This window comes from Penicillium alfredii, assembly GCF_028826965.1.
Source record: "Penicillium alfredii strain IBT 34128 chromosome Unknown utg000002l_segment0_segment0, whole genome shotgun sequence".
Taxonomy (NCBI): domain Eukaryota; kingdom Fungi; phylum Ascomycota; class Eurotiomycetes; order Eurotiales; family Aspergillaceae; genus Penicillium; species Penicillium alfredii.
Window position 1 is genome coordinate 752,904 of NW_026622699.1, and position 24,935 is coordinate 777,838.

Genomic DNA, 24,935 nt, shown 5'->3' on the forward strand with positions numbered 1-24,935 from the left:
GAGGAGAGGAGGGGCCGGAGCTTACCGTCTGTCTATCGCCTGGGGGGTTTTTCCGGGCAGGGATCATCTACATGAGCTGAAAGGGAATCGAAAATCTGGTCTAGATTCGGATCATACTGTACAACTTCCTACGGCCATCCTGCCTTGTAATCTATTACATTCCTTTCGTAGCCTCACGGTACAGTCCCATTTGCCGTGACCCGGCGCGTTTTTTCTCAACCGCAGCGCGTAGCGGCGAGCTAGCTGATGTATCCACGAGAAGTTGTATTCCTATTGCGTTGAGCGCTTACTGCGTACCGCCTTTCTCTCCACAGCTGGCATGCTCTGGGACTTGCATAAGTCATTTATCATTTCTTGCAAGCGGTCGACCTTCGCCTCCAGTGCGCGGATTTTGTGCGACATTGTGGTCATGCTCTGGTGGGTACTGTCGTTGAAAGTGCCTTGCTTTTTCAGCTGATCCTCGTTGTTTCTAGTGTTTTAGGTTAGGACGATGACTTGAGGGGGGGGGGGGGAAACCAGTGCGAGCGATCCGGATGATACCCACTGGACTCGGTCGTCTAAGCTAGGAATTGTCAGTATGAACACCTTAACAGTAGATAAAATCCCAGAAAGACATACTCTCTAATCAAAGTATATGCCACCGGATCTCCGGTGATGTTCGACATAGGATCTTGTGATGGGCCCGGCTCATGGTCGACCACGCTTTCCGTCTCCATCGCCCATGGTTGCTGCTCCTCCTCCTGGTTGTCTTCGTCCATGTCCGCCACATCATTCTCGTCACATAAATTATCACCCGAGGCATGTGACCGATGTTCATCCTCCTGCGGAAGCTCGGGAGAGTTTGTCGAGCTCCTGTCTCCCGTCTTACTAGGCGAGTGTGATACCATCAACATGTGCTGCAGTTCGCCGAGGAGACTAACTGGCTCGCTGCTGGACTGGTCATCTCCTGGATTGACCATCTTGCTAGGGCGACTGGAAAGGTAGGAGTGAAGGAAAGTTGTCAAGCCGTTCTGCTGGAAGGGAGATTGGACTACATTTATATCCAACCAGGAGACGAGGAACCGTACTAAAGTATAATATGGTAACAGAAACAGCCTTGGCTAGCGGTATTAGGGGTCTAGGCCCCTCAGCTTGTGCGAATAGGGAAGATTTCGTTTAGTTGGATACTGTACGGCCCGCTGGGGCCAAGACTGTCATAGCTGAACCCCAATAAATGGGTACAAAGAATTTCTATACTGTGGGTCTGTCTATTCGCCTCGCGATATTCCCCTACTGATCTCCTATATGGTCGGCCTTCAGAAGACTCTCCATTAATCTCGGAAGTCTCAAATACCCGGGGGCCGTGAATGAAGCCATGTCTTGACGTGAACACAAAGAGATGACTGCAGTGTGTGCATTAGCAGCACGTTGAAACCTATACATTTCCTTTCGACCTTTGTATTGCACGAAAAGTTCACCATCTACTGGTTAAAAAAGTTGAGACATGCCCTTGTCCATATTTCCTCGGCCGTCGGAGACTTGATGGTTATATTGCTATTTTTACCAGCTAAGGAGGACTACAGTTGCATAACTGGTGATAAGACTTTTTGAGGGGCGGGCCTTAGTCTAGTAACGTAGCAAGGTTCACCAGGCCCGGAGCAGGTAACATGGGACCGGCCTAAGCTGGGCAAACAATACCCAGTTAAAAGATTCACCGAGACATTGTTGATTCCGCTGGTTTTACCCATAGTTTGCAGGGGTATCCTTGGAGCCTTGAACCGATACCATCACCAGCTAAGCTATAACAGTTACCCACCCATCGGTCATGCCCTCGACAAAATTCTGTCCGTGGCTACATTTCCTACCTGTTTCCCCAATCCCCACAATCCTTTCTCACACAATGCCCAAAGCAGACTATATCCCTTGGAACCCATGGGAGGTAGAAAACCTTCCACGGTGGTTATCCCAGCATAGCATGCTGTCCTGGAAGGCCAAGTCCGAGGCATATTTCAGGCAATATAATCTTCCAAGGACGCCCGAAGGACTGCGGAGCAAGCTCAACCAACTGATTAAACCTCCCAGTAACCCCGACGGGAGACTGCCCACATACCACCGCTCAGCTGCTCGTCGGGCACGCCATCGTCGGCATCGAGAATTGCAAGGCTTTCCTGCCCCCCACTTTGCCTGTCCGGCCGAGAGCTCCCCGCACAAGGACTCGAATCCTCTGGCAGCTAGTGCATGGATCGAGACCGTATGAGCAAGGGCTGCGGCAAGGGCTGCGTGGCCGATGCGAGCAGTCCTCGCCGTCTACTATCCTACAAGCCGACGATATCGCCGCAATGCCACTCAAAGATAGCCGGTTGTCTCTGCCACGTCGAGATTGTCCCAGTGAGATCTATAGTTCGCGCAGACTCGAGGATAAGCTGACAGAAAGCCCTTGTCGCAGGACACAAGCTTTCCAATCCACTATTGCTACGACGAGAGCAACCTCGATTGATGGAACAACTATGGAGAGCAATCCACAGAGTTGCTGATCGCCGGAGAGACTCGGAGAGAAAGAAGGGGCTTGAAGCACATCATGAGATGTAGGGATCCAGGTTTACTATAGCACACTTGCGGGCATTGAAACAGATCATATTCCTATGTACAGTAATTGATTGGGACTTGGTTATCTCATTCAATACGACAATCAACCTCCAACGTACATGCATTAATATATATATATATATATGTATTCTAGAGAGCACATGACGAGAACATGAGATAGATCTAGACTAATATACTCAAGAGCATATCTCTGCTCATCTGATGCCTATTAGAGTGGATCATACCTCTTCCTCTCACCGTCGAGCTGTACGGAGGCTAAAATGTGCAATATAGATCAATAACGCCGCGCAGAGGTTATCAACTTACGATTAGCCTAAGAGCGCAAGGTTCCTTACTCGGACTGATTTTTGTCTACCACAAATGGTGGGATCCCAGTTGCTAAAAAGTAAAGTGAAGCGCGAGGATGGAGAACCTCACAATAGTGCTAGCAGCGAGGGATCCTACTGAATGCGATCCATGATGGGCCCAGACTCAGGGGATAGGCTGGACATGCCGTATTCAGACCACTACAGAAAAGTGTGCTCAAATTCTGTCCCTCGTAGTCTAGGATGGCATAAAGGTAGGGCGACAATCCCGGGGCTTCCGAGCGACAGCAGCTTTCCCTTGAATAGTCAAGTCCAAGCCATTCTCCATTACCCCAATCGAGTACGAGAGCTGCACATCTTTCTCCACCTGGTCCCCATGCCAACCAGGGGTACCTTGGAAGTAGGATGTCAACTTCGACCCTATTCGAAAGAGGACAAGAGATTGGCCAAGTGCCCCAACGCACATATTCTCTACTTAATACCAACCCTCCGCAATTCAAAGCAATCCTTCACTTTGGAGGTTTGACTGGGGTTGGGATTGGCCAAGCGAAGAAGATTGCTGGCCACTTGGCTGCAAAGCACGTCTGCCATCAATTAGGTATTATTGCCGAGAGACATGGCGAGTCTACAACTGCTAGAAACTCTTGATACGCAAATTGAGCACCTTTGCAAATATCCATACCTTGCTTGCACTTACCCGCCTACCAGCCCTAGAGAAGAAGATTAGGCTTTGTTCCCTTTCTAAGAATAGGGACTATATACATTTGTACACGGTAAGGAATACTCTGTTGCTTCCTTGTGCTAAAAAGAAACGATGGCTGCTCGTCTGTAAGATACTCGACAATCAGCCCCATTGGGCAAATGAAAATCCGATGCAACAAGTGGCTGCTTCTCAATTCGAGCCACTTCTTCGCTACACAAGGGGCAGCAAAATTATCTAACAGGTTTCATGTGGATGGTATCTGGAAGCTTTCGGTCGGGGAATGTTACGACATACCACAGCAATATACTGTTTATATTGTCGATTTCACATCCGACATGTTTGAAGAGCACTTTCCCTTGCCATTTTGGGGGTTAGGGACCCGTAGTTTCATAGCATTAGGTGATTCCTGAAATCAATACTAAATTCTGGAGCACCATGCGGGAGGCCACCATGCGGGAGGCCACCATGCGGGAGGCCACCACCTTGCGGGAGGCGCAGTATGGAACCACACCAGACTGTGCAGGGGTAACCCCCATCCCGGTGAAATGAAATGCCCTATGTGATGAAACAGCCGCGAGGTACCTACACGGTCGAGCATCCGTATTCTCTAACCACAAACTAAGTGTTATCTGAGAATAGTGAATACCTCAATTAGGTGACCTTTCGTATTATTGCTCTTGAAAACAAAATAAAATACTTTGTCCCAATGTTAAAGTACAAGGCTTCATGTACTACTAAGAAATCTGCCGTTGACTGCTGGGACGCCAAGATCACCCACCAAGACATCGGAGATGAATACGAAGGACAGTCTCGCGTGATTGGGCCTTTCCGATGGCGGTCGTTATCTTTTCATGCCATTACAACAATGTGAGCTCCGGGAATGTTGACTTGAGCAAAATTCTTGGCAGCCGGGAGGTATAAAGATTACAGATTTGTGAAGTTTAATACACGGATAAATAACAATGGTGAAATGTGATGTATGAAATATACAGCTACCGCTTAATATAGGAACCGTCCCACAGCCCGTTTGTAACTATTACGGAAGGTTACAGTGACACAGCAAAAGTTTCGACAACACCCCTATAGTGGGTCACCTTCACCGCCCTCACCGCCTACTACACGACGCGCTTGTAGGCCTACTATATCTTCTAGTTTTACGCGATTTACCCCTCTATATCGCCCTAAAGTTACTCTTTTTTTATATCTACGGATGGCTCCACGCTCTGAGCTTACCCCGGCACTACGTGAACGTATTTGCGAGCTTTATAGCGCCGCTGGATGGGGCTATAGGCGAATACAGAAGCGATATCCGTGGGTTTCTATCTCTGGTATTCGATATACGATCAAAAAGGACCGTGAACGACTCGGTGGTGTTACAAAACAACGCTCTGGGCGCCCGAGAAAGCTAGACGAAGCTGATCGAGAGCGTTTATTGAATGCTATCGACGAAAATCCGAAGATTACTCGGGAGGATATGCTTGCTGAAGTGTCGCATAAAGTTAAGTCTTTTTAGCTACTATAATAGGGGTTTACTAATAGATTTTTAGGTTAAATATGACTCGATCCGTCGACTATTAAATGCTGAGAATATGCGGAAGTGGCGTTGCTCGTGGAGGCCGTATTTAACTGAAGAAAACGCCCTGAAACGACTTCGATGGGCTTGGAGATATCGCCACTTCACACCTGAAGATTGGGCTCGCGTTTTTTGGTCTGATGAATATACAGTCGAGCGTGGGATTGGTATTCGCCGAGAATGGACTTTTGTACGCCCGAAAGATCAGCCAAAAGCTGGACAATGTCAAGGATTGCCTCAACGCGGGAAGCAAGTAAAGCAGATGTTTTGGGCTTCGTTTTTAGGCTCTGAGCGGCGTACTGGATTGATTCCTCTCTTCGGAGATCCGAGATCTGAACGAAGCGGTGTAAATCGCTTCGTTATCGAGGAGTTATATCGCCGAATCTTGCCTATTTTGATGGCGAACGAGGGTAGCATTTTTCAGCATGATAACGCCCTAACACATACTGCCTACGTTGTTCGAGAAGCTCTAACTGAGATGGAGATCGAGGTTATGGAATGGCCACCTCATTCGCCTGATTTGAACCCAATTGAGAACCTCTGGGCGTTATTAAAGGCCAAAATCTACGAACTTCGACCTGATCTTATTTATATGGGGAATAACGACCAAACAAAGGAGATTCTGGTGGCTACTGCGCAGCAGGCATGGGACCAACTGGAATTGAGGCATCTACAGCATCTATCGGAAACAATGCCCCATCGTGTAGAGGCTATTATCGAGGCTCAAGGCTGGTACACGCCCTACTAGCTATATAGAAGCAAATTCATGGAGGTTTTTGACCGGCAGAATATTATATAATCAAGGGGTGGGGCTGGGGGTGTTGTCGAAACTTTTGCTGCGTCACTGTACCTCTCTAAGCTCGGACCGATCAGGTGACGACCACGGCCGTCGAGGAGAAAAATTTGTGCGTGGCAAGACTAGGCCCGGGTTAGATTGTCAATGCCACTTGTTATCGTGGCTGTTGACCGTAAGCACTCAGTTGGAATCCTCAGGTGCGAATCCGAAGATCAGGACACGTCCAGACTGGCAGCCAAGCACCAAGGCTAACCCGGATTGACCTACAGCCGAACAGATTGGGCGATATGTGGGAGGCAGCCATAGCCAGTTCTGTGAACGCCGTGTGATCCAGAACCTATCAGGGCTGATACCGTAGCCTTGATATTCAGGGCTTTGCGACGGTTGGCTTGCCCTGAGTGATTGGAGTTCTGAAGCAGCAATGTCTGTTGGAGTCGTAGGGCTAGGTGTCGGCAAGTCGTAAAGGGCGACAATTCCAATGTTAGTGTGAAGAGACGAACCGGTGGCGTCAAAAGAAAGATTGTTCACAGCAGAACCGATGCTCAGCATCTGCAGACAGGCCCCGGTGTGCGCATCCCAGATCTTGATCGTCTCGTCGTCTGACCTGGAGGCGACGCGGCTGCTGTCGTGGGAGAACACTACTGCGGTGACCCAATTATCATGGCCCTCCAGCGTCTGCAAGCAGGCCCCAGTGTGCGCATCCCAAGTCTTGATCGTCTCGTCGGACGACCCGGATGCGACGCGGCTGCTGTCGTGGGAGAACACCACTGATCTGACATTACTGTCATGGCCCTCCAGCGTCTGCAGACAGGCCCCGGTGTGCGCATCCCAGATCTTGATCGTCTCGTCGTCTGACCTGGAGGCGACGCGGCTGCTGTCGTGGGAGAACACCACTGAGGTGACCCGGCTGTCATGGCCCTCCAGTGTCTTGAGGCAGGCTCCGGTGTGCGCATCCCAGATCTTGATCGTCCTGTCGTCCGACCCGGACGCAACCCTGCGGCTGTCGTGGGAGGACACCACTGATCTGACCCACTTATCATGGCCCTCCAGTGTCTGCAGACAGGCCCCAGTGTGCGCATCCCAGATCTTGATCGTCCTGTCGTCCGACCCGGACGCCACGCGGCTGCTATCGTGGGAGAACACCACTGAGGTGACCCAATCGTCATGGCCCTCCAGCGTCTGCAGGCAGGCGCCGGTGTGCGCATCCCAGTCATCTCCCATCGCCGGCGCAATTGCGATATTATTAGGCCACTCCTGCTGGAACAGCTGCTTAGTCATACTCTGTCGTGGGCTAAACACCAGCGCCGACCCGTATGCCTGGAGAGGGCTGTTCTCGATTGCGCCTCGATGGTAGCGTATAAATCGGTACGTATCCTGGACCAGATCCTGCAATCCGGCTACTCCTGATCGCCCCTGTAATGACATTAGAACACTTCGCAGCACCAGAGATGAACGCATACCTGTATCAGAGCCCCGAGTTTATGTACCGACATTATCCCATCTGTTACGCTTCGAAGAAGACTCAGTGCCTCGAGCCAGTAGAGACATCGGGTTCGGAGGAATGCGTCGACGGTGCCAGCGTCCTGAAGGGCTTCGTATGATCCAGATTGGTCTAGATGGTCTACCCAGTAAACACAGGAGTAGCGTGCGACTGCGAGCGGATCTGGCTCAGGCGGCTGGGCCTGGTTGATAGGAGTACCTAGGGCGCCCAGACTGTACATATCGCGCCGCAATACCTTGTCCATGACCTGCAGTGATTTTGTGAACATACGGCCGTGAGCAGCCGTAGAACCAGAGGGGAATATGCTCGGACCAGCCTTTTCTATCAGATAGTCCTTGGCGGACTGGTGCACAAAGTAGATTGTCTTGTCGCGAATCGTGAGGAAGGACCCGCTCCTCTTGACAATCGTCTTTATGTTGTTGGCGTTTCCAGCGATCTTGTTGGGGAGTCCGGACACCACCCCCAGCTCCAATAGCTGAAGCGGCCGGTAGGCCAGTGTGGCAGCTGAGAGGACCAGCTGACAGTACTCTCGGCTTCGAGGCGCGGTTTGTTCGATCTGGTCTATCATTCGCGCATATAGATAATCCAGCCCGGTCGGTACATCGTCCACCACCTGCTCCACATCCCAGCTGTCGACATGCTGGAGTTCCTGGACCACGAGAGCCACCCAGAGAAACGTTCCTTCGGCTTTCTTCTGGAGGGTCTGCCGAACATGTTCCAGCAAGGCATCATCGTTCTGTAGAGATTCAAGCTCCGCTATCCTGTCGGAAATGTAAGCCCCAATAGCCACAGACACAGATTCTGCATTCTCCTGTAGTTCCAGGCTTAATATGGATTGCGAGTCATTGAGCCGTGTTCGGTGCTCAACATGGTTCCGGCTGGAAATAATCCATTTGACGTGTGGGAACTCCTTCGTCCCTTGGAGAATAAACTGTAAGAGCTTGTCTTGGTCCTGCACACATTCATCAAGAGCATCAACCACGATGTAGATCTTGTCTGGGCTGGCTTCACGTAAGATATTCAAGAACATAACGCACAGTGCAGCCCATGCTTCTGCATCCCCAAATCGCGGCTCCCCGATTTCTTTGAATTTTTCCCGTATAATGGAGAGTAATGATGGCTTTCTGTCCACAAGCATATAGATCAAACCGCGCAGGACAGCATGAGCGTTACTCAGCTTGGGAACTGTGGCTTGACAGAAGAAGAAAGACAGGAATTTCCTGGCCTGGCGATCTGCTAGTTTCGTGGTAGGGCCAAGTTCATCAATAATACCACACAGTAGCATCGTCTTGCCTTTACCGGGGTCCCCCTTAATCCAAAGAACCTGGCTGTTGTTGTTGTTGCGCCAATGCTGGAACTGAGGATGGCGGAGGATCCAGTCGTAGGATTTCTTGAGGGCGGCTCCCCTCGTCTGATGGATGGTCATTTTGACGTCGCGCGGGTCAGTCACTGCGAAGTAGTCGAAGCAGCGATCTTTGCTTTGTCTGTCTTGGTCTTACAAGCTTTCATGTTAGAATGGGAACCGCCAAGTGGAAACTTGATGTTAGACGTGCCTCCGACATACTGATAGAAGGTGCTTGGATGATACTATGTCAGAACGGCTTTTCAGTCATATCATCGTCGATCTGGGCTTACGCATGTTCCACCTTCCCTTGTACCTGGACATTCCCTCCATTGTTATCGAACTGTTGACTGTTCATTCTGAAGGATGAGTCAGACGATGCTAGCAAGGTCTGCTCTATATTCAGTCAAGCGTGTCTAGCAGTCACACTGTAGTGCGCAATAACCATCAGAGAAATTCGGTGGGTGACAGAATTTGAGTCGTCGTTACAAGACCGATAAGAAAACTGTTTCCTTCTGCCTTGTCCTTGATTAAAAAGCAGGGTCGTCAAGCTGAAAACAACTGCAGATAGCAGGGCTGGCTCTATCGGCCTTGTGTTATGTTGGATCAGGTATTGCCATCTGGCTCCGAAGTTGTAGCTGCTCCAGCGGCAAGCCACGCAGATATCGGGCCGTTGCCTGCACGACGCCCACCAATCACCGCCGCCCGCCTCTACCATCGGGCAATCGAGTGAGGAACAGCGCTAATGCAGCGTGACGGAACGCACTGCGCCGCATCGTATTGCCACGTCGCGTCCCCGTGGGGCAGCCTTTGTGACACGCGGAGAGCACGGACCGCTTTGCAGCCGCAGGTAATGCATCATTCCTGCAATCCCGGCGACTCCGTCTTCAGCACCCATCTATCGCATGTCGGGCCTAATGCACCTACCTGGCATACCTTGTACAAACACATTCTGCAAGCCCTAGTAATTAAGCATACGCAAGATTTACGAAAACTTCCCCTTACTCCACGAATATCAACCTGCTCTCGGCTCTTTGTATATACACGTATGGTCTCACTAACCGCATTGCCCCGCGTCCATAGTTCCTGGGTTGTCCCTCGTGTTTGTTCATCTTTGACAGTCCGATTTCATTTGCTTTCTTCGGGGCTGTGGTCTTTGTACCTCGCTCGAACAATTTGAAGTCTTATTGTGCACATTTGGTGGGATGAAAACTGCAATCAAATTCAGCGACAGGTGCCGATTGAGAGATGGAGATCAGATCCTTTTTTGTATTTGCGCTTCTTACAGGGGCTGAGAGCCGGGTGCCACACTCAAGGGGCTCCCATGCATCTGGCTGAACTAAATCATATTGCCACGTCATAGTATCCCAGAGTTATGGCGACCAATGAAACCGCAAGGTATATTTTTGGACTATATTTGACGTGGACATGATCAATGAATGATTGGATTGGTCGTTTTCCGTCGCAGGATGCAAAACCTGCATCTCCGGTGACTCCGACGCCTACAGCCATCTAGTCTCTTTGATACAAATAAGACCGCATTGCCCCAAGAAGTATGCGCAAGAATCCATCTCGAGCTCCCCCAAGCCTATCATCATCAGCCATTCTATACATTCACACAGACACGCGCAATCCTACCAAGATGACGGGCGCGGAAGTAATTGGTGCGGCATCTGGGCTAGCAGGGCTTTTTACCACGACCATTACCTGGTTTGACTATATCTACGTTGTCAGAAAGGCGGCCCCGCGACTACAGTCCCTGATCGTGAAGCTTGGCAGTGCGCAACTGAGACTCACGCGCTGGGGCCAGGCTGTCGGTCTCACAGGCTCAGATATTGAAGACGAGGAGTCGCTGAAGAGCTCGGGCTCATTCCAGCTCGACGAGGAGCAGGAGAATCAGGCTATACGGACATTTCGGATCTTGGCGACTCTCTTCGAAGAGTCCAAGGAAATCTGTCACAACGAACGCAAAGGAAAGTCCGAGGATGACCCTGGGGTAAAAGAGAATGAAATAAAGCCGTTCAGCCAGGGCGGCTTTAAGTGGAGCGCTATGCACCGTTACCTCCATGAGACAATGCAAAAAATCGTCCACGAGCGCAGAAACAAGATGTCAGTTCCTCGACTCTTCAAGTTCGCCATTTATGACGAGAAGCATCTCGAGAAGCTGGTCAAGGACATCAATGACCACATTGACGCACTGTACCAAATCTACCCTCCGTCTGTGAGCGATCAAGAAGAGGCGGTCGAGGAGGAAATGGATAAACTTCTCAAAGTCATGAAGGAATTGCGCTCTGCATCAGAGCGGGATCCAGTGATGAACACGGCTGTTAAGAATATATTGGAGCAAAGCGTAAGTGGAGGTCGATCTTATTCCCCTATCTTCAATCTACTATCATGTTGTTGACACAAGCAGAATGAAAACATGACCTTCAACACCACGGAGTCTACTGTCCAGAAAATAGGGCAGGATCAGCAAGGTCGCTATGAAATGACAGTCGGATCTGATGCAAGCAAAAGAAGATAATGCTATGTTGGTCAGCTGACTGCAGTTTGAAGCAGTACATAAGTTCATGTATTGAAGACAATCTGACGTTTATACCTGCTAATTGCTTTCTTTCTTCAATAAATACCAGAGAATTCAGCGTTTAGGTTACACTATCTCCACTCGGGCCTAAACTTAACCTTGCTGAACTGGAAATGGGCAGGGACCTAAACTCTGGGCGACTTGAGAGGCCTCGAGATAAAATCGTTACCATACAGAAATCTTCGCGCCGGCCATTCAAAATACCGAGGCACTTCTGTGCGGTAGATTGATGGAAATACAGAATAATTTAAGATTGTTTTAAACTGTCAAGTGAGTCTGTAAATCTAAGACAGAACAATAGTCATTCATATCCCATGCTTGAATCTCTTGCTCGGCCTTGCGCTTTTCCTCCGGTTTCGAAAGCAGTTTGTCCTTGGCTTTAGACCTCTTTTTCTCGCTCGAGCCTTGTTTCGCCACCGCCATGTCACGTTTCTTTTGCGCCTCAACAATATCGTCATAGCTCATCACTTTGGCATGTCCTATGACCGTTTGGCCACTGGATTACCGAGAAGACTTTTCATTGTTCTGCTCAAATAGGATCCGGTTCTCCTCCAGCAATAAGGCGCGCTCCGCGAAGACCTTTTCGGCCGCGCGGTTCAATGTTTCAAGACGATGTTTGCACTCACTGTCTAGACTCCCAGTGCCTTGCTCCATCTCTCTGCGAAGCAAGGTGAAATGATCAGAGGTGGTTGGAGTGTGATCGAGATTGAAGGACACGGTCGGGTTGTGGTCCACAGGGATAGTGATCTGTTCCTCGGGCCGGGACACTTGGAAATCCCGGAGGATGCGAGACGGATCGAATGGGAAGAGGCCACTTCTAGACCAGGCAGATCTTATATTGCGAGGTGTAAATGCCTCCTGTCGGGCGCGATCATAAAGATAGGTAAAGTGTGGCTTGCCGACGTTACCTACCCCGGCCCGACATGCCTGCTCAACCTGTCCCCGGTATGCCGTTTTCAGAGGACTGAAGACACCCACATCGCATGGTTGTAGTTTATGCGATGCATGAGAAGGGAGACGACATAGCATAATGCGGTTAGCAAAGCAGAATTTCATGACCTCTAAAGACTCATGGGTGCCAAAACCGTCGCAGATTAGGAGTCGTGGCCGACCGCCGGCTCGGTCTCGAGTCTGCGGATCGAACAGATGCTTGACCCAGTATAGACTGATGTCGGTGTTCGTATAGCCTGTTTTGGAGCAGGCAAAATGCCACCCGGGGGTGGCGTGAGTGGTCCACGAACTACGATGCGTGGCGGCCGGCCAGATAATGAGAGGATGCAGGAAGCGACCATCGGCGGCGATGCATTCAATCGCCGTGACCAGCGTCCGCTTCACCGTGGTCCCTCGGTACTTTCTCAAATCGTCTTTACTGACGAGCAACTTGAGGGAGTTCAGAACGCTGAGAAGAACCCCCGTCTCGTCCATATTGTACACATTCCCTGGGAGAATAGCCGGATCAGCCAGTTCACGGCCAATGATGGCAAACCAGTGTCGAACTTTATCTTCAATCTGCTGGCCATCTCGCTTCCAATCGATCGCTCGCAGCCGTCGTGCTCTTAACTGCGGGTGCCGTCGATAAAAGCCCCGAGACCAATTCTTTCCCGGAGGTCGGACCTTGAGACTGGGATCTGTAATCTGGAAAATCGAAGAGCGTTGGCGCACAATAATCCCATGACACTTCCAAGGACAATGGTGAGAGCCGCGAAGCCCTCGGTATCTCCAGGAAGCTCTCTTTGTTCCATGAAATTGTTCATCTTCGGGTCGGTGAAGCTCTACTTTTTTCACCGAGTGCTATTTCTGGCACAGCACCAGATAGTTCTGGCTTGCAGAAGCTGGCCAAACTGGGCTCAGGGTATATGGTGATCAAAATTCGAGATAGGCTTACTGAAGATGGTGGGAAGAGTGTTGTGTCATCCTGAGAACAACCGTGATAAAGGAAGACAGACTGGCTTCTTTTTGTCTCAAATGCCACGGGATATAATAGCGGTGTCGAAATGGAGATATCAGGTGATTCTGATCTAGCCAATGGCATGCAGGAAAAATAACTGTGTCTGATTCTAAGAAACTATCCCCAAAAAACACCAATTTAAAGGGAAAAACAATGACTAAGAAGGTACAGTGACAAACATTTAACGTAACCCGTAAGCGAGTGAACCACCCCACCAAAAACCATCAATTTTAAACCAATATATTTCGGCCGAAACGCCATTTAGATACAAAATAAGCTATTCAGTGCGTTTTCCACACTGATTCCGTCGATGCCCTAATTGCCAACACTCAGTGCATCGTGATGGCGCCAGATAAGGTAGTAATTGCGTCGTTTCTAGCTCCTCCGTCGGCTGCTCCGCTGGTTGCTTTTGCTGCTTTTTCTCAACAACCACTGGCTCGTTCGTCTCCCCAGCGATATATCCCCCTCGATACGATAGCTGCTGTGCGGATTTGGCGCGTTTTATCGTTTGTTTGGCGTTTGCATCGCGTAGTAGTTGGTTTTGCAAGAAATATAGCGTTATGCATAGCCATTTCGCAACCCTTCACAATTTGGTCTAACGCTCGCTGGGTAGGGCTAGGAGGGCTTGCGGAACGCCGTTGAAGCAGTGCTTTTACCGACGATACTTGCTTACCCAATTGCTTGGGGTTTTGGGGTCTTCATGGAAAAATCGCTGCTGTTGCTCCCTGAGGGGGGGGGGGGGGGGGGTTGTTTTAAGCCGAATATTACGCGTTTCGATGACCCGATTCGGTTCAAACGGTACTAAACCGGTAGCGGCGAAGCTATTTTTAATTGTGTCCAATTTATAGCAAGCCGCACGTGCATGAGGGAATTCGGCTAGGAAATCCAATTTGGCGATATGGTTTACCCCGGTTCGTATATACCCCTCAACCGATTTGCTATACTCGCGTTTTAAAACACTAAAACAACCAACATCAAGTGGTTGTAATAAGTGTGATGAGTGCGCTGGCATACATAATGGTATAATATCGTAGGATATGGCAATTGAAACTGGCGCGCGGCGTCACGAATAGAGGGAATTTGCTTGGTTTGAATAGCTTCGATAGCTTATAAGAGGCGCCCCTCGTGCTCAGTAGAGTTTTGGCGCGGTTGAGAGCGATTTGGTGGCATGGTGGGCGTTTGAAATAGTGTGGTTGATATCGAGAGGTGATTTTTGGTGGGGTGGTCACTCGCTTACGTATGCAATAATTACCGGAATTTCCTTGGTCCGAGCACCGAATCCACCCATTCCGACAATGAGACTTGCATAAACCCTGCAAGCCTCCCAATTAATCAGTGTCAATGTCTGACCCCGTATCTTCTTTGACATAGTAATTCCGTTGAGTGCTGAGACGATGAATTTCTTCTGCATGCCTGCGAAGATGCATCTCATGGAGCAGGTCTTCGTCACACATGACACCTTCGATCCTGCAAGTGCTTCTCTCGAAAGTGTCGCAGGGTCGACTTATACTCGCTATATTTCTGTGTTCTGCGATGAATGGGAAGTCCGGCGTCACCATAACATTGAAAACATCGCCGGGGCTTCTTGGCCTTCTTAATATAATTTCCGGCTTTCGCGAGAAGAACACCCTGCTGCGAAGGCTCCGGAAAACTGTAACTCTTCTTGGCTGGCTCTGGTACCACGTCGGTCTGTTCTTCGTCGAACCCATCACTTGGTGCTGCTCGTTTACGTCGCCCACGCAACGGGCCACCTTCAAGGAAACAACAGCATCGGGAGATCGCAGCCACAGCGGTGTTCCTTCTTTGCCACTCCGCCTCCAGGGATTGAGAGGTAGGTCATGTGAATAAGTTCTTCAGAAGATCAATCTGCTCTGGTAGCATCTGGTCTTCTACTTGAAGCACCTTCCTCGTCTCTTCGTCTTCAACAGCAGCCCCCGAAAGCTGTCGCCCAATGTCTATTATGGCCTGTTTGCGGTCGAACTCATGGCGGACCTTTCGTCTCAATGCTCTTTCCAACCTACCAAATGTATTGGAGGTTTCGCGTGTCAATTTCTCTAATCGCAATTGCATCGCTGCACTAGGATCGCGTTTGCACTCTTCGGCTTGCTCCCTCATTCGCCGCTCGGCCTCCACATATTCTGGATGTTCGCGAAGGGACGCTCGCTGCTTCGAAGTAAGATGTCGAGGGCGTCTCTTGTCAATCCACCTACTCATGCGGGTGATCGCGCGCTTCAGAGACTTGTTGGATTCACGGCCGTTCATAACACTCTGCATATCCGTGTCGATGTGGCGTGGAAGATAATGATCCAAGAAAGTGCGAGTGTCAGCGTGTTTCATAATCAGATTTTGCTGTGCTTCGCTGACCGCGCTGCTTTCGTTTAACATCTCCCCCCACCTCCATAGCGAAAACGATGGGCAAACATTGACTGAAGGAAGCCGTGGATCTCCCCTAGATTTCTCAGACATCCAGACATAGCGCTCTCGGTCATCCGCATCGGCTGGTTCCATTGGAGAAGCGCACGTCCATTGACTACCTCTGTCTTGCAGAAGACATAATTGTTTTCGACTCTGCGTTTCAAGGAAAGAATTACCGACGGCAAGACAGTCGTAAGGCATCTGCTTTTACAGTAAACAATACATCCATACCATCCATACCATATGTAAAACTGACGAAAGTGCATAAACATAACCACCGCTAAAATGTAGGTCTTTAACGGATTATAGGTCTATAGCTAAAATCCATACCGCATGATAAACGATGAATCGTGGCTGTATGCTATCGCCTTACCTTGAGCCGTGAGAGCAGTCAAAACCTAAAGTTATTGTTCAAGCAGCACTGCTTCCTTACGATAAAACACATGGAATTCCTTGTCGGCCTTTGATTGATGATGGCCACTTTTAACACAGTTCCTCTTTACCGTCAAGGCACCCCAGAAGACAACCATAGGAGACAACCATGTGTGTAGACCCTAGTTACAATAATGAATTTAAGACGGCCCTTAGAAAAGACGAGTCACCAGGTGTGCCAGTATCGTCTCTAGGACAATTGACCTTTCCGTTAACAGGGAATAGGATACGCTGGGTAAGAGCGTCATGGTTTAGATGTATTCGTTCGGGCCGTTGATTTGAATTCTGAGAACCGCAGCAAAAGAAAGTGATAATTCGAGTACTATAATGTGCTGGTGATCTACAGTGGATGGTTAATATGCCGTGCAATCCAGGTGGTGGAAGTCGTGGAAACCGCGGCAGCCTCCTCCGTGCACAGAGCAAGTGGTGCCTGACTAGTGCTAGTCGAGCATGTTAACCGTTTGAAGAGCATTCAATGGTTATTTAATCCCACTTCTTGTACACTCTGTTCTCTTAACCACCCTCTCAACCACCCTCTCATAACCACCCTCTCATAACCACCCTCTCATAACCACCCTCTCATAACCACCCTCTCATAACCACCCTCTCATAACCACCCTCTCATAACCACCCTCTCTTAACCGTCCTCCTAACAAAGGTGGTCATAAGCAGGGTAGTTCCAAAAAACTACCCGGAAAACCTGCACCAACCAGTCAACTAACCGACCGGCCAAATTCAAATGACTATTTGGCAATCATTTCTTGTTGGCATTTGTGTTACATACAGTTCCAATGATGCTCGTTCGTTCGTGATGCGGCTTGTCCTATAACTTATTCACGATAACCAAGGCCTTGGCGGTGGGCCAGAAAATAGTGATTGTGGAGTGGTCAAGCCGGTTTGATTTTGAGAATGCCTGTACATAGTAGCTTATGGCTATGATTTGCCAGTATTCGGGGCGATAGTGCCTCTTCCCCCTCTGGGCAACGTCGTCACCGGCTAGGCAGCATCTCTGAGGTTCCATGTTCCTTTACTAGAAATTCTGCACCATACAGTACACGTACATGCAGGGAGAAATGTACGTTGTGTTCTAAATCTTGCTCATGCTGAATGGAATCTAACTACCTATTCATTTTCTAGAAGAAAATCTCTCATCAGCCCGATCCACCGTACTGTAGACTGACAAACATATCAAGAACCCTATCAGTACACCACCCCACGACTCATTAGTCTTTGAAGAACATGGTGGTGCTTTTGGTGACGGGAGACTTCCAGTGCACTTTCGCCCCGTCGGTTTCTTGCGTTGAGATCAACACCCCCAAATCCGAGTATACGGTCTACCATGTTTAGATCACCGTCACGAGCCGCAACCAACAGATACGTATCCCCATTCTTGTTATTCTGACAGTTGATATCCAGCCGAGTCCGCTCGTTCAAAAAAGCTCGACCACCCGCCATGAACGCGTTTGGATGGCGAGCCAGAGGGGGTCATCTTCGCCTTCGTCGACTGCGTTGATTCGAATTCCTTTCGCTCGTAGTAGAAGATTTACCATCTCATAGGATCCTTGGTATGCTGCAGCTCCGAGAGGGCTCCATCGGTGGTCGCCTATGGTGTTTGGATCCAGCTGCAGATGTGTCGCTGCAAGCATATGGGAGACCAGTGGTAGATTATTCCGGTGCACAGCAAGGTAGAACGCAGTTTTTCGCCATCGTGGATCGTCCTTGCTGCCTAGAAAATTGACATCCAGCCCCTGCTCGTCCAGGAATCGCTTACCAACTTCGTCGTGCCCAAGGTATGAAGACCACCAGAAGGCGGTGTTTCCCGAGTTGTCGAGCGCATTGATGTCGATTCGTGGGTCTTTCAGAAGCAAGTCCACTACTTGGAGTTGATTATTCCGGGCAGCAACGTGCAGCGCCGTGGATCCATGTCGATCTTTGGCCTGGCGATCGACGTCTCGCAGCAGCATTTCGATGCTTTCTTGGAGGAAAGGCGTTTCGTCATTCCAGTTTCGGATATTGACATTCGCGCCCAAGTCCAAAATCATCTCCAGAATATGGGCGTCTTGGAAGCCTCTGTATGTTGACGCTTGGTGGTAGGCTTATAAGGAGTTAGTCGTTATTAAGTGTCTGTTTCCAATATGATGGGGCGTACCGTTTTTCGATGAGAATTCGGGTTGGGGATTTGGGTTTTGATCAGGGTGTAAATGAGAAGAACTCAAGGGGGGTGAATGATAGTAAATAAATAGCCAGACCACCGAGACGGCTTATCTCAAGCGTATGAAATGCTCATCTATCCCTGCGGCTTATAACTGAGTCCCAGAGGCTCGCTAGGAAGCTTGCCTGAATTACCAAGCCTCGTTTAAGAAAAGAGACGATCCTGGGAGTTGCATCCTGCAGCTCCCAGCTCCCGGATACCAGATCCTAGGAGCACGAGTATCCTAGGAGTAGATACGAGTGTTCACAGGAGTAACGTACTTGGTGCTCCTGCGACTCTCACATACTCCTGGGAAATGTCTAGGTGCTCCCAGGAAGACAATCGGTAGTGGTCATCCCGGAAATCAGTACAAGCTCCTAGGATCTACTGCGTGCTTCAGAAAGTACTACCGTGTACAGCATGGTGGTCCTGTGAGCTTTAATTCCGTAGGAACTCTGAGATGCGAGGTATCTTAACCCCAAAGTTTTATTTTAAGCCAAACCATTTATTTGGTCTTACAATTTCTCAGGTTACATAGAACACGCTAATTGCAGACCGTGCTTGCTTATTGATCCTGGTCCTCTCTGTCCCTGTCCCTTTGAATTCCCGACAACTTCCCAATGTACGGAAACAGTATGGGTCCATATCCAGCCATAGAGTAACAAGATCGTACTATATTATACAAATCACAATTGATACGACAATTACGGCCGTGACCGCTTGGAACTGTGGTGGTACTGTGAATTTGTAATTTTTGTTACCATAGTGTGCAAGTTGGGACGCTTGCACTGTAGGAGATTTTTCGACTCCTGAATGATTTCATACATTTGCTTTATCCATGGCGAGAGGGCCGATTTGCAAACCTTCCATCAGCAGAGCCGCCTTGCGAGACCTATTAATGATGTTTTCAAAATATATTGCGCTAGGTGACGAGTGCCCCTCGCTGGAAAATAACATCTAGTCTAGCCCTTGAGGTGAGATTGAATCTATATCTACACAAAGGTCAAAAAGTTCCCAGGGTTTGTCTCGGAGCCGAGTTTTATTTCAAGGGTCAACACTGGGATTTCCGCAACTGGAAAGGAAAGTATGTACAGGTGAATAATCATCGACCAAAGAACAATGGTTTAGCCGCCCATCCGATTAGCCCGTGATCTGGTGCATCGCTGAGAAGGCTTCATGTCCATCCAAACCTGTCGCAGATAAGTCGTATCTATGTCCGCGAAGTGATGCCCAATCTGCCTCGGAGTCAGATTCTGGTCTTTGAGCTCAAGCATCTTTCGTTTTTCTTTTGCATTGAGCTTCTGGCGTGGCTTGCGAGTGCTCAAATCATCTGCATGATGCAGAGGCAGCTGTGATCTTGTCTTGGCTCTGCTGAGGGGTTCGCGAAGACTAGCAACATGGACTTGATCACCATGAGGCGGGTTCCCATCACCGGCGTCCGTCTGTGTAAGAAAACAACTCCCGCGCTTGTCTTCTACCGCAATATCTTGGCCGCTGGGAGGCATAAGTGCGAGAAAATCATTTTTCAAAGCCTTCTTCGCCTCCTCATTTGCTTTGTTGCTAACAAAATCTCCAATGGGATAATTGTCAAGGCTTGGGACGGGAGATGGTGGCTGTATCCCCTCACTAGAGGACTCTTCCTTTGTCTCCCGTTCCGAAGAGAGATTAAGTGAATCCAGCTGCATGGATACTTGATTACAAGACCAGCTTCCATTCTCCTTGGTGAAGTCAAAAGGCTCGAGGAGTCTCGGATCGATGACCTCAAGTCCGGGAGTTGTTGGCCGCGAGCTGAGTGAGGAATTTGCCGCGGAGAAGCAAGATGCAACTGAGCTGCTTCTGCTGCTCGAACCGGACTTGTCACTTGTACTAGAGCAGCAATATTGTTCTGGATACTCTTCGACAAACGAAAGCAAGGTCGGGACGGGGACAAATATTTTGTTTGACAGATAGTGCTCATGTTCATGACGCGGAGGCGGGTAGCAATAAAATCGTATTTTCTTGGGGCGCTCTTCTTCTGGTTCTGCTGCAGAGCTTTGTGCTTCTACCTTGCAGGCGCGTTTTCTCTTTCTTGGTGGTTTTGGATTTTGCCATATGGCTTCCTTTAGCCCGTGCACGTCGTGTAAGTGGTGTCGAAGGTCACGCTCATTGTCGAATGTTCGAGAGCACCCGCACATTTGTTTTTTTGTGGACCACTGGATACCAGCCATGTGCTGTCCCTCAATGTGTTCCCTCAAGTTATCACTCCGCAACCAGTATTGCAACCGGTCTTCCGCAGGAAGATCGAGGTCCCACAAGCAAAAAGGGCAGTAGCCGGGGCGAATGACGGTATGGCGATAGAGGATCACTTCGCAGTGCTGGACTTGCCATGACTGGAGATGGAAATCACAATGGTTCCTCCATTGACTGGACAAAAACCATTCCATGCATTCGTAACAAAATCGCATCCTTGATTCTGATATTTGAAGGTCAAAAGCTTTCTCACGCCGGACACATTCGTGAATGTGGACACTTCGGTCACATTTCCTCAGACTAGACGGTTAGTATTGGCCGCCTCATTACTAAAGCGGGGCACTCACCTTGAAATGTTGATTTGGCAACCTTTTGCAGGACAGAGCCCTTGAATCGGGCTTTCATTTGGGAGGTATACCACGTCAAAATCATGGACACATTGCGTTTGTAGATCTTGGACCAAAAGAAGTTTTTCGTCAAAAGAGAGCTCTTTGGCGCAGGACATAGCTGTTGCAATTCGTGCAACCTCCGGCATAATCAACATTTGAGCGCGCGTGCGAATGTCGTTTTCCAAGGGCATCGGCTCTTTCTTTCCCCGATTGAGAATTTTTTGGTCTCTTTTCTCCTGTACCCACCGATTTTGATATTGTTTGAGCTCAAAAAGGCGATGTCGAACCAGTGCCTTCCTGTATTCCAACTTCCCGTTCTTGAGGGACTTTTCGTCATGGCTTTGTTCAAAGAATTCGATTCGATCCCTCATTTCCACCAGATCTGGTTTATCCAAAATACTTTCTTTGGTTTCTGCTGTCAATTCGCCTGGCAAGCCACGCTCGTAAAACTGGACATAACCTTGAAAGTACTCAATATGGTCTGGTTGGTCTCCCTCGTCGAGAACAGCTGACACTGTATCTATGGAGGAGCAGTGGGCTTGGTAATGCTCCGGAAAGGTGCCTGGTCCCTGGTGTGCCATGATCTGAGAGACAGGTGCAGAACCATGCCTTCCTGTATCAAAATTTTAGTTTTATGACCTCTTCCGAGTGTTTTGCATGGTTGCAGGGGCTTACCTTCAATTTTCTTCCCTAGATTTCGTCGTAGACAATGGATCGTTGCCAGCTCACCAAAGTACCCCGCGGCAGTAAAAATCTGATGTAGGCAAGAACAAAATTTTTGCTTCGTCAGAGGGGTCTCCTGAGGTCCATCAGCCGTGGCATGTCTGAGTTAGGGTGTACAGTACAATTTCATTAACTTCTTTCGTTAGTTTTGGGCCCGCCAAGAATAATGGAGAGTGCGCGAGAACGGTTGAGGTAATGAAACACTACGCATAGACGATACGGTACATTATATGGATTGCCTTTAACGTACTCCACCTGGTATCTGTGAGGGTTCTTGGCTAATTCCTCTTCTTTTTATTTTTTTTATTAAGGCCTGCATTTTTTGTCCAAATTATCAGAATGATGTTTTTCTGAAGCCTTACCAAAGAAAAATATCGAGAGAGGTGCACCGTTTCGTTGAACAGACCAAATAAAAATTTCTCAGGTGTCTAGCGCCGTCCGTTCATGCAACAACCTTCAAATAATACGATTACCTAAACGTTTCACCGTATAACGTGGATCCCGGCGGGTCCGTTATCCCTGCCGGTCCGTCACCCCATCAAAACTTCAGATGTTTTACGTTTTTCAAACATCATTTACCCAACCAAAACACCATTGAATTGACAAATTAAATCTTTTGCGGGCATGTAGAAAATCTATGCCCTTTTCCGCCGCATTTAGAACACGTAATTTGCCGACGTACAGGGGGCAAAACAGGAAGTGTAGGTTCAACCTGGGGTTCTGGAGCAGGTGCAGTATCAGATATATATCTTACACCACCACCTCCCTCACCACCAACATTGGTAGTGAGGTCCAAAACCTCTGTTAAACTACCTTTATTAGGCATTCGCTTCTTCGATTTCTTCCTCTTTTTTGTCTGCTTTCTGTTTCCCTCCCGTAAACGTTTTATTTCATCCCGCATTAAGATGTGCTCGTGAACTAGCTTAACCGACATATTGTAAAACTGTTGAAGATCACGTTTTGTAGGCGAAGAGATCTTATTGGCCGCTGAATTTAGACCAAAATTGAGCCTAGATTTGCGTTTTTCTAGCTGCTTAGTCGTTCGAGGGATGCCGGTAGAGATATTGCTGCCTGATGTTGAACCTTGTGAAACTGGTCGATCTGGTAGAGGCGGAGATTGAAGACGAATATTGAGCTTTGATAACACCCGATCGGGGTCCAGTGGTACTAAACCAGTAGCTGCGAAGGCACTCTGAATGATAGACTCTTTAAATGAGTCATCACGGGCCGCTGGAAAGATATCAAGGAAGTCATCTTTCTCGATAGAATCGATGCCTAATCGGGTATATTCCGCAACCCGCGTTCCATAAGAGCGCTTTAACATAGCAAAACAACCAACATCAAGAGGCTGTAAAAGATGAGAGGCATGCGGAGGCATACAGATTGGTATGATGTTGTTTTCCTGGCAAATCTTGTCGAATGTCGCTGTAAGATGACTGTCGTGGCCATCGAGGACCAAAAGACGATGTTTCCCTCTCGTCTGACTTGTTGTGTGCGGAATGAAGTGTTTTTGGAGCCAATCAACGCCAATTTCATTGCTTGTCCAGCCGTTTGGACTAACGTTAAGAGCCCAATGCTTTGGAAGGTCGTCAAACCATCGTACCATAAAGTGTTTCCCTTTGAAGATAACGTATGGTGGGAGCGCTCGTCCGGAAGCGCAAATTGATTCAATCACAGTCACCCATTCACGATTACCGGCTTGTAAAACGCCCCTCCGACCGGTGTAAAATGACTGTGTAATAACCTTCGTCGTCGCACTGATTCCCATCGCAAACCCCGATTCGTCAAAGTTGTAGATATCATCCGAAGTGATACCATATTGAGCTATCGTTTTTTGGACAAGCTTAAACCACTCAATAATAGTATTTGGGTCTTCCATTAGGGCGCGTTTGTAGTCATATTTGCGAGAGAATCGAGTAGTAAGCTCAGGATGTCGTTTGATGTATTGTGTTGGCCAATTTTTGCCAACGGTCTGGGGGCATTATCTCCGCGGTGTTCAAGTAGTAAATTGGCCATATCTCTCAACATCGCGATTGTAAGCGCAGCGCCTCTCTGATCCATAGATATCAACCAATCCTGAATTGATTCCTCTTCCAGTTGCGTAAATTTATGGCCTGTAGCCCTTGCTTCATAAAGATTAGGAATGCCTTTCATCCGATCTGCAAGAGTTGTGCGGGGGACATCAAAAGAGCGAGCAGCAGCAGCGATCGTGGTAATTCTGCCATTTTGAATAGCTTTAATAGCTAGCAAGATCCTGCCTTCCTGCTCAACTGATTTTTGAGCTTTTTGACTGGGTTTCGGGGGCATGGTAGGCGTTTAAAGATAGGTGGTTGGGAAGGGGCAGAAAATCTGAGGTGAGATGACGGACCGGCAGGGATGACGGACCGGCCGGGATCCACGTTACAGAGGTCCATTTCAAAAGTCCTCGCTCACGCTAAATAGCCCCTAATCCTAATAAAGTCTAGCTGAAATTAATATTGTAATACTATCGTCCTTCCTTATATTCATTACCCCCCTCTAGCTTAATAATCTCTTGAATATGCCTTGGTATACGTTCAATCCAGCTTTGAATAGCTTCCTGAGGCAATATCTTCCAAGCTTCCTGCCATACGCGAATAGCCTCTGCCCTAGTTTTAGGTGCACCCTTTTTAGTAGTATATCGCTTTAGCCAAGGCCACGCAGGCTCAATAGCGTTAAGATCAGGCGAATTACCACACCAAAGAAGCCGCTAAATACTCCATATATCGTATACACGTTGTTGAAAATGGTGGTTATGCGCGGGGGCTTTATCTTCTTGAACAAGAGTATTAGGCCTAATAATATATTAATAAAAGACTTATAACTAGTTATAGAACTAGAACTATACCTTTGAATAGCGCATTCTTTAGCAAAAGGAAAAAGCCTTGGAATAAGGATTTTAGTCTGATAACGATACCAGTCAATACCTCCTTTAGCTTTACTCCGAGAAAGCTTCCCATTCTGCGTATTCCAACGCCAAATAGGCTTTAGTCCAGAAAGCTGCCGAAGATTAAGTCGTCGAAGACCATTCGTAAGCTCCCACTGCTCCTTAAAAATAGGCTCAAGCTCTTCATTTAGCCGTTTAATCGTAATATCGGCTTCGCGTTTCTCTGTTGTAGTTTCAGGAAGCCAGCAATAGCAAGGGCCTTTGCGATCGTATGAAAAACTCCCCCAAAACATAAATTCAGAGCTTCCTTTCC

At 48.6% G+C, this 24,935-nt stretch overlaps 10 protein-coding genes across 10 annotated transcripts; 3 read left to right on the forward strand and 7 right to left on the reverse strand.

Annotated features, from left to right (window-relative positions):
* Window positions 1–154: 154 nt before the first annotated feature.
* NUU61_001458 (uncharacterized protein) lies at window positions 155–959 on the reverse strand (the record flags this gene model as incomplete). Its single annotated transcript, XM_056652040.1, has 4 exons — window positions 155–243; window positions 291–469; window positions 545–562; window positions 619–959. The coding sequence occupies 4 exons, from the start codon at window positions 957–959 to the stop codon at window positions 155–157; spliced, it is 627 nt and encodes a 208-aa protein (XP_056515307.1).
* Window positions 960–1,879: 920 nt separating this feature from the next.
* Window positions 1,880–2,236, forward strand: NUU61_001459 (uncharacterized protein; the record flags this gene model as incomplete). Its single annotated transcript, XM_056652041.1, has 1 exon — window positions 1,880–2,236. The coding sequence occupies one exon, from the start codon at window positions 1,880–1,882 to the stop codon at window positions 2,234–2,236; it is 357 nt and encodes a 118-aa protein (XP_056515308.1).
* A 1,793-nt stretch (window positions 2,237–4,029) lies between these two features.
* NUU61_001460 (uncharacterized protein) lies at window positions 4,030–4,465 on the forward strand (the record flags this gene model as incomplete). The annotated part of the gene is made up of 2 exons (XM_056652042.1): window positions 4,030–4,119; window positions 4,310–4,465. 2 exons carry the CDS (start codon window positions 4,030–4,032, stop codon window positions 4,463–4,465), a joined length of 246 nt encoding a protein of 81 aa, XP_056515309.1.
* A 1,678-nt stretch (window positions 4,466–6,143) lies between these two features.
* Window positions 6,144–9,164, reverse strand: NUU61_001461 (Vegetative incompatibility protein HET-E-1; the record flags this gene model as incomplete). The annotated part of the gene is made up of 4 exons (XM_056652043.1): window positions 6,144–7,376; window positions 7,424–8,958; window positions 9,029–9,051; window positions 9,100–9,164. The coding sequence occupies 4 exons, from the start codon at window positions 9,162–9,164 to the stop codon at window positions 6,144–6,146; spliced, it is 2,856 nt and encodes a 951-aa protein (XP_056515310.1).
* A 1,284-nt stretch (window positions 9,165–10,448) lies between these two features.
* On the forward strand, window positions 10,449–11,385 carry NUU61_001462 (uncharacterized protein; the record flags this gene model as incomplete). Its single annotated transcript, XM_056652044.1, has 2 exons — window positions 10,449–11,156; window positions 11,356–11,385. 2 exons carry the CDS (start codon window positions 10,449–10,451, stop codon window positions 11,383–11,385), a joined length of 738 nt encoding a protein of 245 aa, XP_056515311.1.
* Window positions 11,386–11,648: 263 nt separating this feature from the next.
* NUU61_001463 (uncharacterized protein) lies at window positions 11,649–11,855 on the reverse strand (the record flags this gene model as incomplete). Its single annotated transcript, XM_056652045.1, has 1 exon — window positions 11,649–11,855. One exon carries the CDS (start codon window positions 11,853–11,855, stop codon window positions 11,649–11,651), a length of 207 nt encoding a protein of 68 aa, XP_056515312.1.
* A 36-nt stretch (window positions 11,856–11,891) lies between these two features.
* Window positions 11,892–13,144, reverse strand: NUU61_001464 (uncharacterized protein; the record flags this gene model as incomplete). Its single annotated transcript, XM_056652046.1, has 2 exons — window positions 11,892–13,025; window positions 13,079–13,144. 2 exons carry the CDS (start codon window positions 13,142–13,144, stop codon window positions 11,892–11,894), a joined length of 1,200 nt encoding a protein of 399 aa, XP_056515313.1.
* Window positions 13,145–15,174: 2,030 nt separating this feature from the next.
* On the reverse strand, window positions 15,175–15,846 carry NUU61_001465 (uncharacterized protein; the record flags this gene model as incomplete). The annotated part of the gene is made up of 1 exon (XM_056652047.1): window positions 15,175–15,846. The coding sequence occupies one exon, from the start codon at window positions 15,844–15,846 to the stop codon at window positions 15,175–15,177; it is 672 nt and encodes a 223-aa protein (XP_056515314.1).
* Window positions 15,847–17,615: 1,769 nt separating this feature from the next.
* NUU61_001466 (ankyrin repeat domain-containing protein) lies at window positions 17,616–18,227 on the reverse strand (the record flags this gene model as incomplete). Its single annotated transcript, XM_056652048.1, has 1 exon — window positions 17,616–18,227. One exon carries the CDS (start codon window positions 18,225–18,227, stop codon window positions 17,616–17,618), a length of 612 nt encoding a protein of 203 aa, XP_056515315.1.
* Window positions 18,228–19,500: 1,273 nt separating this feature from the next.
* Window positions 19,501–21,575, reverse strand: NUU61_001467 (uncharacterized protein; the record flags this gene model as incomplete). Its single annotated transcript, XM_056652049.1, has 2 exons — window positions 19,501–20,905; window positions 20,953–21,575. 2 exons carry the CDS (start codon window positions 21,573–21,575, stop codon window positions 19,501–19,503), a joined length of 2,028 nt encoding a protein of 675 aa, XP_056515316.1.
* Window positions 21,576–24,935: the final 3,360 nt, after the last annotated feature.